We start from the raw sequence: 19683 nt of genomic DNA on the forward strand, positions 1-19683 counted from the left end.
GACTTGTCAAAAACTGATATGATCCTCTGTCGCATATTCAAAACAAAAATATTATTTGTAAATATGTTTGTACATATTTCTTTACTGCTTTATATTTTCAGAAAATACAAAAAGATTTTGATTTCTGCTTTATTTTTGACAACCGATGTCTGAGTTGCTGAGTTTCAAAATCTAAGTAAGCTGATTGTGTTTCTGAAAATATAACAAGTTCATTAATTTGAAACTTGAAATTTCTAGAAAATTTCAAAAACAGTTTGTGATATCTCCAAGGTCATTAATTTGGACTTGGATGATAAACAGTGAGGGAGTTGGATTCTTTGATGCTGCCATATCTGTTGAGTTGGTTGATAGGGGGAGTAGATTAGAGGTTTCTGGTTAATGGTTTTAAAATGTTGTTTAGTTATCATTTATATGAGTGATTGCAGGAAAGTCCAGGCTACGATCCCAAAAGCAAAGTCTAAGGGGGAGTCTGATGACAAGCTGAAAGAGAGCATGAGCTTGTAGCTGGAAAGCTAGGTGTCGATCCCTAAAAGCACGAAAGCTTGACGAGAGGGGGAGCCAGCTGACAAAGGAAAAGTTAATGATAGAGCTCATGATGAGATCTTGGTGAAAAAGTCAAAGAGAGAAGATGATCAAAGAGAAAGGTTGAAGGATACTTACATTGTTACAATCTGAACAAGATGATCAAGACTGAAGAGGTGGCATAACAGAGATTGGTCACTGAAGACTTCGTCAATATCCGAGGGGGAGTCTGTTAGTGTACTACGTCTATTGACTTCGTCTTGTTTCATGTAATAGAATAGGATAGGATAGAATATTGAGTGCATGAGGTTTGATAAACAAAATATAGTGGAATAGCATGTAGGTCCGCTTATATGGACATTGTCCATATAAGCGAACCATCATCAATCACACAGGTCCGCTTTTAAGGCATCCACATAAGCGAACCTGTTTCACTATAAATAGTGCACTGATTAGTTCATTTGGCAACGGATCTGAAAGTGTAACGAAGTGCTGCCAAATTGCTTCCAGGTTGTAAACATTGTCAAGAATCAATATAAGAAGCATTATATTTAGTTTGAGCGTCTGATTCACTGATTCCGCCTTTGAATTAGATAAACGACTCTTCTGATCGACTCATTCAGGGTCAACGACGATCCAACACTCTAAGACTAATTCTCTGTTCTCTTTGACCAACCTCCCAGTCTCTAGGACTGAATCCCTGGTCTTCATGACCAACCTCCCAGTTACTAAGACTGAATCCCTGGTCTCTTTGACCAACCTCCCAGTCACTAAGACTGAATCCCTGGTCTTTATAACCAACCTCCCAGTCACTAAGACTAAATCCCTGGTCTCTATAACCAACCTCCCAGTCACTAAGACTGAATCCCTGGTCTCTATGACCAACCTCCCAGTCACTAAGACTGACTTATAAACATGGACTTTGAAATGTGTATTCGTGCCTTTTGTTTGTAAAAATGTTTTTGTACCCTGGATCTGGACGTTTAGTGTATGCAATGTAAAAACATTTTGAAAATATTTTCGTGAGAGCCCTAGTGATCGTAGTCTAGACTCAAGAGAAAATCCTAGTTCGCTACGATCGAAGCTCTGATACCAAGCTGTCACACCCTAGCTTTTGCGGAAGCGTGGGTTTATTTGGTGTGACTTCTTAATACCATAACAATCAATCATAGCAATACTATATGATAAAAACAAGAGATGTTCATCCATTAATAAGGTTTAGAAATACAATACAACATCATTTTTAAAACGTCGACTCATAAAACAAGATACAACCATAACATGTTTTAAAACGTGTTCATATGACACAATAAAAGACTTGAATAAAAACATGGTTTAAGGACATGTAACCCGTCCAGGTAAGGGTTACTCCTCCTGAACCTACTACCCTGGATGACGTCTTTATTTAGTACGCAGCTTGACACAAATGCAGACACTTGCCAGATCCCTTAGTTTTCCTGAAATACATGTAAGTTGAAAAATCAACAAAAGTTGAGCGAGTTCATGTGTAAGTGAGTATGTATAAACCTTTATAATGTGTTTGTATGTATGAAAATCCCTGGTATGTAGCAATTAAGGAAAAAGAGATCACCATTGGGTTGCAAAGCCAATGATATGTGTGAAGTGATGCAGGAAAACTCAAACCTAGCAAATTTGTACCGGGCCTAGGATGTAAGACACAGTCACCTCTATGGGCCTCCCCGGCCTCACGGGTGTGGGCTCGCTACACCCAAATAGATCTATCACGCTTGTGTCCCTCGGTCCTAGAACGAGGATTAATGGCTTTAAGTGTTGTAACCACCACTCACATGATCTGTACGTCCTAACCCTCCTTAAGCTAACCATACCATGTATAAAAATGTTCTAAATAATTGTAACATGTATTTCACCCCCGAAGTTATAAAACTGAAAACAGTTATGAGAAAAGGGGGACATGAACTCACAGTATTGCGTCTTCGATACTTGTAACCCAAATCTCCTCAGCAAACACGACTACCTACAATGGTCTAACGTCTATTAGACGAACGGGTCGTGCCTTGTCTTAGTATTTATGTTTTTGAGTTATGTTTCCGATATTATTCCAAGTTATAATGATTCTATTTGGTTTTGGAATAATTGTTTATACAGTATTTCTGAATTAATACTTTTCAAGTATTCGTACTCGTATTTCCTTCCCAAAGATGGGGGTATCTTATACATGTATTTTCGTATTTGTATTTGTATATCTTGCCAAGTGACGGCGTCGTATTTCGGTATATTGTTCTAAATAAAATATATTAATATATTCCCAATATATTTTTCCCAAAACCATGTATTTCAAGTCTCACTTAAATATATTTAAATCATTTGTCTAAAATATCCTAATTCTCAAAAATATATATATTTTTCCCAAAAATATTATATTTTACCTCATCAATCTTCCAAAATAATATTCTACCAAAAATATACGTATAAGAGTCTTCTTCCGAAAAACTACGTAAGTTAATATACGTATAAGAGTCTTCTTCCGAAAAACTACGTAAGTTACGTTTTAGTGTTTCGTATTATAACAATACTTGTGTAACTTATATTATTTATTTTGCGAAAGCTTCGGCATTATTTTGGAGTCGTAATCTCGTGATACCATAAGTTATATTATTTTTACCCTAAAAAATAATATGACTAGTTTACAAAACAAGCAAATATTCACACAAGAGTTTTAGTATAAAATATATATTCTAAATATATATTTATTAAGTTTTATTTACGACAGTCAACCTCCGAGACTTTGTGTTTTTGTAATAAAAAAAATCATGGCGAAGTTTATTTTTGAAAACAAGTTAAAAATATATTTGTAAGTATTTGTTAGAAAACTATTTCTAAGTGTTATATTTCTAGAAAAATTTCGCCAGAGTTTCCTCTGTAAATGGAGGTGTCCATGCTTTTAACATATCATTTTCTTTTGAAAAATCAATCAACAATCATCAATCAACATTATTTAATCACTAATCTTAACAAAATAAGACTAAATCATAAACTCATGAACTTGAAAGTTTTGTAAAAATTTGTAGTAAATCACTAGCACATTTAGTAGGTCTTGTTATCTTTAAAAATAAGATTAGTTTCTTGAAAACTTTATTTTTAAAGAATTTGAAGTTTAACAACTTCTAGTCATAATTTACAAAAATACTTCTTTGTTAAGTTTCATTGTTACACAAGTGTTTACACACTTGTTTGTTTACCAAAAATGCTTCTAGTTCATAAAATATCTGGGTTTTAACAAAACTAGTATCTTCCACTTGGTTCTTCCGAAAAACCACGTGTAGATCTTTAGATCTACAAGTTTACAACTTCATTTTACAAGAAAACTTATGTTTATTCAAGTTCAAGGCTTATGAATGGATGGATACATCATCTTTCAATTTTCTAACTTTTACATCCTACTAGTTCATGCTCTTAAACTTGAACTAGTATGTCTAGATGTTGATCCATCTTGTTTCTACTAACAAACAACATCAAATAATCACAACTACACAAGATCTACAAGATTTACACACATATCTTCTCTTTATCCACCCTTTATCACTTTATGTTTAAGACTTGTTCATGTTCTTTAGTGTTTCTTAATTTTTCACCATTAAATCATCTATTAACCACCAAAAACAAGATTAAGATGATGATTAGAAGCACTTACTACTAGCACAAGGCTAGGGAAGAAACAAGGCGTAAAAGCAGTGGATAAAAGAAAACTAGAGTGGTTCTTGAACTTCCGAGTGCACCAAGCTTGTTTGTTGAACCTCTTGCACCTTTGTATGTATGGAAATGGCTTGAAAATGGCTTGAAGGTGGTGGTAATGTGGTGGAGGGTGGCGGCCGTGAATGATGGAGGAGGAAGGAGAAGCTTTGTTGTTTGATGGGTGTTGAAGTGAGAAGGTGATTGCCTTATGAGTTTATTTATAAACCAACTTGCTTCTTTGTCCAATATGTAATATGTTACTAATCCTCCAACATGTACAAATTTTTTCTGTTAATAAATGTAATTTTGTAATTTAAGAAGACAGATGAGGGTATTTTTGTAATTTCATCCATTTAATTAAAAATAAAAAAAAATAAAACATTATACCCTCTCACTCTCTCTTCAGTCTCTCTCTCTCTTCTTTCTCTCTCTTCACTCTCTCAACTCTCTATCAGCACCATCATTCATAAATAAAACCCCCAAATCACCACCCCAAATTAAAACTTCATCCAATCTTCAACCACTGTTCATAAACAAGAATAGGATAAGATATCCATGGTTTCATCTGTGTCATTTATTGAGTTACAAAACTGTGGAGCCATCACATAGAAACATATCTACAACAGAACAAAATCATAAGCACTTTGTTTCAAATGAAAACATAGAACAACACACTTTAGTAACTAGTAAGTACTTTGGACTTTTGCCAAACGGGAACACTAGATATCAGTAAAAAGTCCTAAAATCCCCAAACAATTTATACACATAATGTAAATCCATACCAAAATCTTGTTTTACACCGCCAACTGTGTCGGTGGTGGTTGTAATCTTCAAACCCAGGGGTCTGTTCACCGTCATCGATCCGCCATCCAAACCCACAACACTGCCGCCACAAAACGACACCTCCTCACCTCCAAAACCGGTGCCCTAACCCGCAACACCAACCAGATTCTTCTGCAATCCTAGAAGAGAAGAAATCATATGCTTCAATTATGGGTTTATGCTTGCTAAATATTCTAATCGGGTACTAGTCATGGTTACCGTCTATTAGAGAGAGAGAAGTGAGAGAGAGTGGGGGAGGTGGTAGATGGTGGTGTTGACAATGGCGGTGGTAGGTGGGGTGGGGCCGGTGGTGGTTGGGTTTAGAGAGAGAGATAGAGTGGGGTGGTGGATGGTGATTGCAGGGTGGCCGGTGGAGATGGTGGTTGCAGTGGTGGATAGCGGTTGAGGTGGTGGTAGATATATATATATATAGAGAGAGAGAGGCAGAGAGCTAGATTTGCAGTGAGAGAGAGGAGACTAGGAATCTGTATGATATATAAATTTGTATATATAAATAATAGTAATAATAATTATCACACCCCCAAAATCCACCCGCGGAGTATCACCGCTTGGAGGTGTGACTGACCAGGATCAAGCCACCAATCATATTGAACATTAAATATAGTAAATGCAATTCAACCAAACCAATACGAAAGGTGTTCAAAACGTAAGTATAATATCAATGTTTAGCGGAAGCATAAAAGTAAACCCAACATAAGTATAAGTATGAAATGTCATAATGTTTAACAAAACATTCACGATCCTTGTCCACAACGACCGCGCCTCCTAGTGCAAGCTCCATGAGTACCTAACGACCAGCAAGGCATGTAACAGAGAGTCAACAACTAGTTGAGCGAGTTCACGGTGGGTTGTTTAGTTATAGTGTTCATCCCGTAAACCGTTTGTTTATTTAGTAACACATGTATTGTTTATAATTACATCGCGGCCCTCAAGGCATGTTTGCGAAGATTAGTGGGAGTTTCCCATGTATTGTAGACTAGTTTTATTTGTATCGCGGCCCTCCAGGTATGTGTGCGAAGTTTAGTATCAGTATCGCGGCCATTCCAGGCATGTGTACGAAGTTCAGTATCAGTATCGCGGCCATTTCAGGCATGTGTGCGAAGAGTAGTGGGGGGCTTCCCCATGTATCACTAGTCTAGCAGTATCTATAAGTGACCTTTCCCAAATGAGGTCAGTAGTACGTAATTCCCATAACCATGTAAGTACAATCAATCAATCAATCCCATTCCCTACCCTGGGAATCCCATGCCTCAGTAAGAGTGTGAACTCACCTTGGTTTGCTCGGCAGATACACAAAAGGTTACTTGAGTCACTTGTGGTCAACTACGTCCTAACATGGTTACCATATAGTCAGGTCTAGGTTTAAGTAATGCACGTATGGTTTTCTACACGTATACTAGCAAGTTGTATACAAGTATTGATCATGGCATACACGTATAAGCATGGCCGTTAACAGTACATACGAGTTCAACAGTAGCATCACGAAAACAAACAAAGTCCAAGTATGTGGCCCAAATGGTTGGGCTGGTAACAGTACACAAGTCCAAACAGAATGTGTGATTAAATGGCCTCGAGTCGAGACTAGAGATCTCGAGTCGAGACAGTGTGGTCTCGGGTTATAGTCTCAATGTTCTCGAGTCGTAACTAAGGGTCTCGGGTTATGCATTTATCACTCGAGACCGGGTGGTCTCGATTCAGGTCTCGAGTCGCAACAAGACCCGCATCCGTGGTCTCGAGTCTTGTCTGTGTGAGGATGATGCGTGGTCTCGAGTCGAGACTAGGGATCTCGACTCGCAACCTGTGTCGAGACTGAATGTGTAACAGCTTCCTAATTTGCAGCTCATTAATTCCGTAATATCAGCAAACAACTTTGGCAGTTTCTAATTGGATCAATCAGCATTCAATTCAGAAATCAAACATATTCACATTACCCTAATCATCACTAATTCAAGAACAATCGATTTAATCATATTAGCTGATTACATCTATTAGGTTCTTAGGTTTAAATCATGCAATCCGGTTTATAAGACATCATCACATAAAATCTAATTCTAAACCAAACACTAATCTCATGACCAACATGTGAGTTCGAATTAATTATTCAAAGACAAAAATCAAACCTACATCATGTATTCATAGTTTATCACAACTTCAATGATTAAATCATTATGCATAACATCGAGTATCCTGTATTAAGCAAACTAACCAAGATGGAACACTAACCTTAACACCGAATAACTAGACCAAATCAGATGGGGCTTCGGCTGTGATGATTTCCGTCGAACAAGAGAGGAGAGAAGGAAACTAGGGTTAGGTGTGTGTGTGTTTAGTATTTGCAAGTTATGAGAAATAAACCCCTAAGTTGGATATGTGTATTCGCATAAGGGAGTGGGCCGAACCCACCAATGGGTTGCCCTCTTGGTCTAGAGTCAATCAAGTGGTTGCGACTTGCGAGTGGAGTTGGGTCGAGAAAGGTGTGTGACAAAAGACAAGATGTGCGGCCCATATTTGATAACACGTAACATAATAAAACTCATAACATTCAGTGCAATCATACACATCAACTAGTCACGAAATGTTCACACAAGTTTCAATAAAACACAAAGAAAGGTTCTGGAATACGGGTTGTCACAATAATAATAGTATTTTTTTAATAATAATAATATTAAATATATAGATAAAAAGACAAAAGTACCCTTGGGTGACCAGATTTAACCAAAAAAATTAACTGGGTTTGGCCTAAAGGACATAATGTGCAAGATTTTGCGACATTAAGGACAAAACTTGTCAACTTTTGCGCTAAAGGACAGCGCCTGCAATTTGGTGTAAACATAAAGGACAAAACTTGTAATTTACTCGTTTCTTAATTTTCACCATTAAATCATCTATTAACCACCAAAAACAAGATATAAATGATGCTTAGCAGCACTTACTACTAGCACAAGGCTAGGGAAGAAACAAGGCGTGAAAGCGGTGGATAAAAGAAAACTACAGTGGTTCTTGAACTTCCGAGTGCACCAAGCTTGTTTGTTGAACCTCTTGCACCTTTGTATGTATGGAAATGGCTTGAAAATGGCTTGAAGGTGGTGGTAGTGTGGTGGAGGGTGGCGGCCGTGAATGATGGAGGAGGAAGGAGAAGCTTTGTTGTTTGATGGGTGTTGAAGTGAGAAGGTGATTGCCTTATGAGTTTATTTATAAACCAACTTGCTTCTTTGTCCAATATGTAATATGTTACTAATCCTCCAACATGTACAATTAAAATAATCAAAGAAAGTAAGGGTGGGTCACCCTTGTGGTGACTGTAGATGGGGGGGGGTATAGGGGGGTTGGGTTGTGATGGAACTAGTTACCACTTAGTTAGGATTTCTAATGTTTAGTTAGGATACTATTATGTGTTATTTAATATAAAGGGTGTTAGGGTGTTCGGGGACCCTAACTAGCTCAGAAAAGTAAAAACAATGTGTTTGGCAATATTTTTATATTCCGGGTAAAGTCCGGTTGTTCGGTTGGATATTGATCCGTTAAAGTGCTAAATAAAGCTTTAAAGTGTCTTTTATATTGTTTTTAGTAACACATTAAATTCCCAACACTTTGGAAAGTGTCTAGGACTATTTTGCCAAGTTTTTACACTTTACTAGCATTGCTAAATGCTGAATTTTTGTATTTAGTGCAGAATTCTGCACTTAAAATATGTTTTAGGCACTTCCGGTCACTATAACTATCACCTAGCGACGCAGTTTTAAGATCCTCACCTCCCTACACTCCCTACTAGTGTAGTATTCCATTCCTGGCTCATACTGGCCTCAAAAATATTGTCTGTCTTGTGCTGGCATTGTCAGCATGTTCACTGGGTTATCCGCTCACTGTGCTAACTGTGCTTCATCAAGTTTGTCACTGTTGTTTGTGTGTAATAAATAGAGTGACAGTATAAGATGTGATGCATGAGTATGTATGTATCAGAAAACAGAAAGCAGTTTAATCATAATTGTGATTAAGCACAGTAATTAAGCACTAATTAATTATCAATTAATTTGTACGGATACCTGAAATTGTGAGGGTTGTCACAGTTTGGGATTTGGTTGAATTACCCGACGGTGTTAAACCCGTAGGATGTAAATGGGTCTTCAAAAAAAAATTAAATCCGGATTGAAGCGTTGAACGACATAAAGCAAGATTGGTTGCAAAGGGCTACACTCAGAAAGAGGGAATCGATTATCAAGAGACCTATTCACCTGTCTCTCGAAAAGATTCCTTAAGGATCGTCTAGCTCATTTTGATTTAGAGTTGCATCAGATGGATGTCAAGACTGTTTTCCTCAATGGAGACTTGTATGAAGACGTGTTCATGAAGCAACCTGAAGGGTTCAAACCTGAAGGTCAAGAACATCTTGTCTGCAAGCTGAAGAAATCCATATACGGTTTGAAGCAAGCATTACGTCAATGGTATCTTAAGTTTGATGAAGTCATAAAGAAGCAAGGCTTTATGAAGAACCAAGTGGATCAATGCACCTACCTCAAGATGAGTGGGCGCAATTTTGCTATACTTGTCCTTTACGTAGATGATATTCTATTGGCAAGTAACAGCCTAGATATGTTGCATGAATCTAAGCGCTTACTCTCGCATAACTTTGACATGAAAGATCACGAAGAGGCTTCTTACGTTATTGGCATCGAAATACACCGAGATAGAAGTAATGGAATTTTGGGCTTATCACAAAAGGCTTACATTGATCGTGTCCTTAGTCAATATAACATGCAACATAACTATCCCTCTGTAGCTCCAGTAGTTAAAGGAGATGTTTTCGGTTCTTTTCAATGTCCGAAAACTGAGGATGAAAAAGCGCAAATGAGAATGATACCTTATGCCTCAGTAGTTGGGAGCCTCATGTATGCTTAAGTCTGCACTCGTCCAGATATCGCTTATGTTACAGGGATGCTAGGCCGTTATCTGTCTAATCCTGGCCTTGATCACTGGAAAGCGGCGAAGAAAGTACTTCGATATCTTCAGGGGACGAAAGACTATAAACTGACTTATAGAAGAAGTGACGTTTTGGAAGTGGTTGGTTATTCTGATTCTGACTTTGCTAAATGCAAATATGACAAGAAATCCACTTCAGGGTATATCTTTATGTTAGCCGGCGGACCTATTTCATGGAGGAGTCATAAACAACAGCTAACTTCAACATCCACTACGATGGCAGAATACATTACTGTATATAACGCTACCTGTCATGGAATGTTGCTAAAGAATCTGATTACTGGACTCAAAGTTGTTAGTTCCATATCTAGACCATTGAAGCTGTACTGTGATAACTCAGCTGCCATTAACTTCTCGAACAGTAACAGTTCGACCGGAGATGGATTATATCTTGATACAAAGTATTTGTTCGTACGTGAACCTGTTGAGGAAAATAAGCTTTGTATTGAGTATATAAGTATGAAAAATATGCTTGCGGATCCGATGACTAAAGGTCTCCCACCTAAAGTATTTGAAGAACATGTTTTGAAGATGGGCTTTTGTAAAGACCTTATTTAAATGCATATTGTACTTACTTACGTTTTAATGATAAAATCTCGATCCTCATTTGATTTGTTTGTCTCTAACTACGTTTCGCTAGCCTAATGACGTAAAGACTATTATTATACAAATCATCGTTTAAGGGCTTACTTGTAAATTGATCCTTATTTTGCTTAGGTTTTAAATTTGGGATTGTAGTATGATTAATGGGGGTCCTGAGTTGAATAACTGACTCAAAGACTGTATTTTTCTGCTCAATTTTGGTTTAAAACTAAAATGAGTATTAACTCCTGATCAGACTTATCTAATACTCATAATAAATGATCACTCGGCCAAGTGGGAGAATGTTAACGTAAATAATTAATAAATAATTTATGGTGCCCTTATTGATCATTTATCTAATAACCAGATCTATTTACCTTAATATCCCTTTAAAATTAACTGGTCTTTATTTGATGGACATAAAGGCCCGTACTAGTTAATTAGGGTTTCCCCTTGGGTGAAGCATATAAATACAGGTTATTGGGAACCCTAAAAACACACCATAAATTTTACGGCCCCTCACTGCAATAACCTAATTCGCATTCAACTCCATCCTAACTGCTCACCCTAAACGGGAACCGATCAAGATGGCTTTCTTCTTCATCTCTAACCGCTACTGGATTGTCAAGTATGTGAAGATCCCTAAAATGTTTTTCCATTAGATATTGAAAAAACCGATTAATAGTAAATTGATAACTAAACAGTATTTTGTAGTGAGAAGTTGTAAAATGATAATTTAATAGTATTTTGGAGTGAAACAAAAAAATGAAAATCAGTTTGACGGTAGCTGACTGGTTCAAGTGAAAACAGTTCAAATAAACATAACCACAAACCAGATATGTGTTCAATTCCTGGTTTAACAATTACCCACTTGGTTCGAATAAAAGGAATACAAATACGTAACAAATGTTTTTATTATATAATGCTAAAATCTTATCATTAAACTAAAAATATTAATAAATGGTTTTTAAACATAACATTTTTTTTTTTTACTTTTGGTGCGGTGAAATTCAACAAAAATTATAAATAACCAATCATGAGGTTATGTTGGTTGAATTACTATAATTAGTTAAACTAACATACCGGTTCAACATTGTCCTTTTTTTTTTCTTAAACAGCTAAACTTGCACACAATAAGAATTGAACCTCTAATCTCACATTACTCTAAGTTTTATCTAACTCATCAACATCATTAGGTTCATCATTATCTACCGAGAGAGTCGGTGTGGAGGGGCTTGAAGGAAGGGAGTGGAGCGATACGTGAAAACCACGTCAACGTAGTGGCGTGGAGAAAAAAACACGGGGTGGGAAAGTGATGTGGAAGAGAATAATTTTTTTTTAAAAAATAAACATTAACCAATAAAAAAAAACCTAAACTAACTCACCAATTAAGAGCTTCCACCTCACCCACACATTTGCCTCCACGTCGGTGGAAATCCTCAAACCTCACCCACAACGCCACCCTTCACGCCATACGCGGAGTGGTGTTCACATGGAGGGCTTCCATGTCCTTTTCCACACTCACACCATATGATGTAACATTATTTTTCTGGTCTAACATGTTTTTTTGGCTATAATTATGTAAATAAAAAAGGGAAGATACTTCATAGTTTAGGAGAGAATAAGTACAATAAAGTATAAATTAAAAATAGAAAGAATAAAATAGATCATGAAACAAAGGTGACACAAAGTTAAAATAGGGATTTGGACCTTGTAACTCTAAACTGTACTATATATATAAGCTTCAATAGAGCTCGTCGTTCTGTTAATATAATTTGGATTCAATTCTTTTATTAGGCACCCCGCACCCATTCTTTTACTAGACAAATAAAATTTGTGGTTTACCTAAAAATAAAGTTCTATTTCTTTATTCAGCTTTCTTTTTTTATGGGCCGAATAAAGTCACCCCGCACCCATTCTTTTACTGGACAAATAAAAATTGTTGTTTACCTACAAATAAAGTTCTATTTCTTTATTCACCTCTCGTTTTTTTAATGGGCTAAATATAAATAAATAAAGTCTGATTATATCAGGTTTACCCATTTAATATTAAGGGGAAAGTTACTCTACAAATAAAGTTAACGTACTACGAATAGCATGAAAAAGAAAAAGCATACGGTGACATTTTTGTAATTATCTGCTAATTATTATCAAAATTACTCTACAAATGATATTTTAGTGTAATTTTGATCTTGTAGAGTAATTTTGATCAAAAAACTATACCAAACAAAAAAAAACCCCAAAAAAACCTACCCCCCCCCCCCCAAAAAAAAAAAAAAAAAAAAACCTAAAAGCTAAAACTAAACCATAAAGTTAAACCCTATAACTAAATGCTAACAAAATTACTCTACAGGATCATTTTACAAAATTACTCTACAGGATCATTCGTAGAGTAATTTTGAATTGTATGTTGTTTGATAAACTTGTAGGATAATTTTGATTCACTTGTAAAGTAATTTTGATTCACTTGTAAAGTAATTTTGATACACTTGTAGAGTAATTTTGATAATTACCCTACAAGAACAAAATTACTCTACAAGAACATTTTACAAAATTACTCTACAAAAGATCAAAATTACTCTACAGGGTCATTTGTATAGTAATTTTGATAGTTACTGATAATTACGAAAATGCCATCGCGTTTTTTTGTCTTTTCCTTCAGTTCGTAAGTTTTGTACGTTAACTTTATTTGTATTTGATCTTTTACCTAATATTAAATCTCCCGTAAAAGAAATTGATCAGATATTAAGGTAGCGTTCGTTTCATGGAATGGAATAGAATGGAATTAGAAAGTTTTTCTTTGTAAAATTGATCTTGGTTGGGGGAGGGAGGAATTTGAAATCCGATGAATTTCTTTAATCAATGAAATTTGTGACTATCTCAACATTCCTTAGAAATCCTTCACTCTAATGAAGGAATGGAATAGAATGTTGAAATAGTCATAAATTTCATTGATTAAAGAAATTCATGGGATTTCAAATTCCTCGCTCCCCCAACCAAGATCAATTTTACAAAGAAAAACTTTCTAATTCCATTCCATTCCATTCCATTCCATGAAACGAACGCTACCTAAGGGTATATCGGCTGTATTGTATTAATTAGTAGTGGTTGACTGGTTAGTAATATATCAATGTCTGGCGTAAAAAGTTGTCAATACCAACATTGTTTATGACAGCGCACTGCGCACATGTGACAATTCTAGACGTAAATTAAAAAAAAGGGTAGTTGCACGGTACCCCTGACCGCGGAAGGGATCTCCCTTCCCAGTTCACCACCCGACAAGGATCCCTGGTGGCAAATACCCATAACCATCAAAGAGGGGTAAGAAACATGTTTCGAACCCGAGACCTCGGGTGTCCTCGGTCCGGCTTTAAAGTGGGTGTCGGTGGCCACCAAAGTGGCACTAATGGGAATTGAACTTGGGTCTCCATTGGAGAACCCAAGTCACTCCACCACTAGGCCAGTTGTGGTGGTTTAAATTAAGTAACTTATAAATTAAACATAACACTTGCAAGTAATTAAACTAGATGTAAAATGCAGAGATTCATTGAAGACGATAAAAGCAAACACGCGATAACAAACACGTATGGAAAACACACGTACAGTAAGTACCACAGCTACTACATGGATAACCCTAGAGTACACGATAACTACCTAACTTGAGAGATCGACAGGATCATCGATGATCCATCGATCTCCGTCTTTATTATCCGTTATACTAGTGCTTCTACATCTTGCCTTAGTCATGTCCACATTCAAATCCTCATTGCACCCTGTAAAATGTATTTATATATATATATCAGTGGTAGGCTATAATAATGAGTACATATATATTCTGATCATCAAGTGTGGAAGGATATAATATAAATGTAAAATTTCACACATAATACAAGTTTTATAGATTAATGGATATATTCTTTTAATGGTAAGTAAACTTAATTTTACGAAAATAACATGTAACAAACGTATCCATCTCAACCTTTTTTGGGTGTCTAAAGCGAACTTTAAAACGGAGTCCTTTTTCATAAATTGTAAATGAAGAAACCTGTTGCTATATATTTTCTAAAAATAAAACATGGATGTATTTTTTTTAAATAAATTTCTATGATGATAGTATAGTTAAAAAAATTGATTAAAAATGAGGTGGTGCAAGAAAATATCGAGTACTTTGAGGAGTCAGTAGTAGGGCTGATCTTGTAGGGGATGTTGACACCGCATTTCCCGGGGAGGCTACTGGCAGCATCAAGGCTGATTCCGGGGAGCATTCCGGCGGCTTGTTCCATGCACCTACAAGCGGTCTGACGGTCCGTGGTGGTTGCAGCAGCCTTGTACAGTGAGTTTATCCCACTGCAGCATGAAGGTGGCACCGGACCTCCTCTGGTCAAGTAGGAGGCACACGGTGTTAGGCTGCTCACAACCATCTGGCACGTCACCGCACCGTCCACAGCAGACGGTGCACTTGCCACCATGAAGCACATGATGAGTGCTACCAAGGCCATCTTCACAACTGCCATTACTTCTAGTAGTAGTGTGTTTGTTTTAGAGTGTGTGTGTTTTGCTTGAGCAAGGTGTGGGTTGTGGATCGTAGGGTTGGGGTGTTTATATAGACTTTTGGGAAGTAACAAAACAATGCAAAATTAGCTTTTTTTGTTGTATAACAAAATATAAAAACACTATGATGATTGATGAGTAGCATACTAGCATCTATAGTACTTAATAGTGACGGCAATTTTCTACACTATATGAAAATAAAAGTTTTGGGTTGGTTATTATAACTCATTAATTAATTGTTTATTGAATCAAGCACTCACCGTTAAATTAATAAGTTACATTTACACGACCTATTTATGTTTAAAATTGCCTATTTATATTTTAAAGATGGTTATCTAATAAATGAAAATTTATAATAGTATTATATGATAAATTATATAATATTATATCATTGAATAATTCCTAGGATTATAAAAATCATGCGCCTAAAGGGTAGGTCGAGAACATAAATGCCAAACAAATATATATTTGAAAATTAAAATAAACTATTCTAGAAGAACTAAAACATACAATTTGAAACTACACGAAGGAATTTATGTACGACCGTAGGGTGAAATATGATACTCTTGAGATTAGCGTCAAATCGAACCGATCAGACCTTTACTCGTGCTCGGTTTGTTTACAACCCGATCCGAACCGAACCAAGCGTTTTTTCAACCGAGCCAAAGTCGAGCGAGCGTCTTTCGATCCGAGCATTTTTCGAACGAACGTTGAGCAAGTATCAAGCGTCGTTGAACAAACAAGGAAAGTGACGATGGGAGTGCTAGTTATTAGAATAAAGTGCAGTTTTCGTCCCTAATGTTTCGTGCACTAGAACACAAGTAAAAATTTAACAAATAACAAGGAATACAAAAACACTCAACTAGTTCTATTGACATTAGCTAAGCGGGAAGATAAATTGTCGACCGACTGAAACATACCCTTTTTTTATCAAAAGTTTGGAATTGAATGAACAGATTGAAGCAAAACCCTAGCGAGTTGCCGTCTTGGCGAATGGTGATGGAGAAATCGAATAACGGTGACCAATGGGAGGTTTTGATTAGGGTCTTGTACTTCTGAATCGAATAACGGGTTGAGACTTGAGTATTGATCGACGATTCACATTTTAGAATTTGAAATTTTGACTCAATTACTCAAATGAACATTTAAGTATTGAACAATAGACTATTGGTATTGGATTTCAATTCTAATTACTTAAACGAGCTCTATTTGGATTTTGGACCAAACGTTGTTGATGTTAGTCTACAGTCATTTCATTAAAAATGATACACACAAAAATATATATACATATTTGAAAATAAATCGAGCCAACCGAGTCGAACCGAAGTGAGCAGACCTTTGCTCGTGCTCTGTTCATTTACAAACCGAACCGATCCAAACCAAGCATTTTTTTCAATCAAGCTGAATCGAACGAGCAAATTCCGAGCATTTTTCGAGCGAGCATCGAACGAACGTCGAGCGCAGACACTACGCCAAAATAGGGATACAGCCACACCAAAAAAGTGTGACTATATGTCTTTCGCCACACATATTTTTTTCATATCAAGTGTGACCAAAGCTCGAGTCATCGTAGGTATCATATGGTCACATACACTTTTTAGTGGCTTTAGAACTTAAAAGTGTGGCTAAAGGGTAACAACATTTTTGGTTAAAATCTAGCATTTCCTCAATTAAGTGTGGCTAAAGGGTTGCAATAGCCACATAAATTTAATCAAAGTGTGTCTCTTTGTATTATATAGTCACATATATTTACTAAAAAGTATGTTTTAGCCACATCAATTAAATAAAAGTGTGACAAAAAGAGTTGTAATCAAACATTTTGTCTATTAAGTATGGCTAAAAGGTAGCAACGGCCACATGAATTTATTGTAAGTATGGCCGGTTCTATTACATGGTCACATGAATTTATTGCAAGTGTTGCTATTTTCTAACTTTTGGTCACGTATATATGTTTTTCCTATGACATTTGTTATTAGCTCGTTTACACCCTTAATCCCAATAAGCAGGCTCGAACAGAGTTGAGCTTAAGTTCGAGTTTCATAAAAACATGACGAGCCGAGCTCAACCTAGTCGGGCTCGGGCTCGGCTTGGTTACACCCCTATAGGTTATTCAAGTGTTTGAGAAACTCTGATTATCTGATAAATTAAGAAAAACAACCAAAAAAGACAACGTTGTGTTGGTTGACGATTTCAAAGGGTCCATGTATAAAAAATGTTAACCTTCATTATGCCTATCGAACCATGTAAATGCGATGTCTAACTATCAGCAGTTTTGACACTAAGCCATGTGAGGGTAAAAGGTTTGGCATCAACTTAAAAATACCTCAAACAGAACCGTAATTCATACTCATGACTATCATATGCTGACACTAATAGCATGTGTACATCCACATTTGTATAATACACCCCATCAACTTATTTTCAAAATCTTTAGAAGAACCACATTTTCAAGTTACCTGGACTGTTTGTTATTGCTAAAGGCAATGGCTATATACACCTTTGTAGTACCAATATCACAAAAGAGAACATTAATCAATATGTTATCCTAAAGGCAATGGCCATATACACCTTTCTTGTCTAACTGTATTTAATCAACTTCTCACAAGCAGATGTTGATATCATCAATTCTTTTCCATTAATCAAACAACATTAAGGTTTACTAAACAAATCAGAAATCAAAACCTTCCAATTCTATAACAATATTTCATTCAGACCTAAAATAACCCTGAATCACTGAACAAACCAAATCAAGTTCAGTTTTAAACCAAAGTTAAATAACATTCAAGGAAATTAATTCTGAAAACTAAGAATTTATTTGCTTTCATTAAGAGAACCCTATTCAACAACGTGATAATTCAATATGTTCGAATTCCCCCAATACGAAACCCTAGTTTGGAGTTCAAACAAAGCATAAGATATGAACTGAAAGAGTAATAAAAAACTAGGTTTTACCTTTTCTGGTCGCAATACGAGGCGGGATCACCGGAAATTCACCTCAGATCTGCTTCACTCGAACTCAATTCTGCAGATCTAAAACTCTTATAATCGACAATTTGGAAACTGAACTCATCTCTGGTACGGAGGGAACAGAAAATGACACATACATGTTTGAGAAACTAACGCTAATCACATAGATAAAAGGGATTCACATAGTCGATCTGATCTTCTCGAATTGGAACCGGGAACTGGTAAGAGGTGTGAACAGTTATTAAATGATTAAAAGTTTAGATGAATGTGGCTATTCTATATTATTTGGTCACAGAAAATTTATTTATTTGTGGCGTTTTCTATCATTCTATCACACAAAACAAAAGTCGTGAGTCTAATTGTTATATAAAGTCATATCAAAATCTTGCAATTTGAAGTGTGGCTATTTTGTAACCTTTAGTCACATATATTATTCATGACATTTGCTATTATTCCATCACTCAAAAATAAACTAAGTAATAATGGTGTGACGAATGTTTATGTAAAGCCATATGAAATCTTGTAAGTACGACTATTGCCTAACCTTTGGTCTCACAATAAAAGTACGTGGCCATATGTATTACCTTTTAGCCATATCATCACACAAATACTATGGTCGTAGATCATATTTGGTCACACATTTTTGTGTGGCTACTAAATGTCCTAGTTTCTTTTTTTTTTTTCAAAATATGCTTTTAGCCACATCATTAAAAATACCATTGTCGTAGACCATATTTGGCCACACGTTTCCAGTATGGCTAATAAATGTTACAGTTTTTTTCTCAAAATGTGGCTAAAGGTTTAAAAAAACACGTGTATTTGGTCACATAAAACAATTATCATGGTCGTAGATCACATTTGGCCACATTTTTTTAGTGTGACTAATAAATATCACAGTTTTTTCTTAAATTGTGGCTAAAGGTTTTGAGCTGTTATACAGTTGTCACATGAATACGTAAAATGTGTGGCAATAAGTGGGCTGAAAGTTTTTTAAATGTTAGAAATGAACTTTAGCCACACTTTTAATCAAAAGTGTGGCTGGACGGTTTGGCCATATGTGTGGCCGTAGGTGGTTTTTGACGTAGTGAGAGCAATTTGACATACATGTTTGAACACTGAACCAAATGATTAAATTTATTCCAATCACTGATTACAACTTTGCATGCATGTAACAAACTCCCCCTCAGCCTGAGCTCACAGTATTTGCTCGTACAGGAAGACAAGTGGTGAAAGAGCTAATAGAACAGTACAGGGTACTGTTCTATTTATAGGCACGAGCAAACCACTGAAGCATCTTGGCTGACGTCACCATGAAAGTGACATCTAACCTCCTAACAACCTGAAACTACTGATCTAATACAAGCACTGTTTAGCTAACTACTGATTACAATACTTTACAAAAGGAAAGACTAAATTACTGCTTTATCCTTCCACTGTTGTGACTCCAGCAGTACTTGGTTTCTTCAGCAGTGCTTGACCCATAACAGTGGATTGATCATCATGGCTTTAGTCTTCATCAGTCTTTAT

The 19683-nt window shown here is 36.1% G+C and overlaps 1 protein-coding gene across 1 annotated transcript; it reads right to left on the reverse strand.

Annotated features, from left to right (window-relative positions):
• Positions 1-14156: 14156 nt before the first annotated feature.
• On the reverse strand, positions 14157-15322 carry LOC110884826 (non-specific lipid-transfer protein 1). Its single transcript, XM_022132537.2, has 2 exons — positions 14806-15322; positions 14157-14411 (listed from the first exon to the last, which is right to left on the reverse strand). Exons 1-2 carry the CDS (start codon positions 15150-15152, stop codon positions 14402-14404), a joined length of 357 nt encoding a protein of 118 aa, XP_021988229.1. The 5' UTR covers positions 15153-15322; the 3' UTR covers positions 14157-14401.
• Positions 15323-19683: the final 4361 nt, after the last annotated feature.

The sequence above is a fragment of the Helianthus annuus genome, chromosome 11 (assembly GCF_002127325.2).
Source record: "Helianthus annuus cultivar XRQ/B chromosome 11, HanXRQr2.0-SUNRISE, whole genome shotgun sequence".
Classification (NCBI taxonomy): domain Eukaryota; kingdom Viridiplantae; phylum Streptophyta; class Magnoliopsida; order Asterales; family Asteraceae; genus Helianthus; species Helianthus annuus.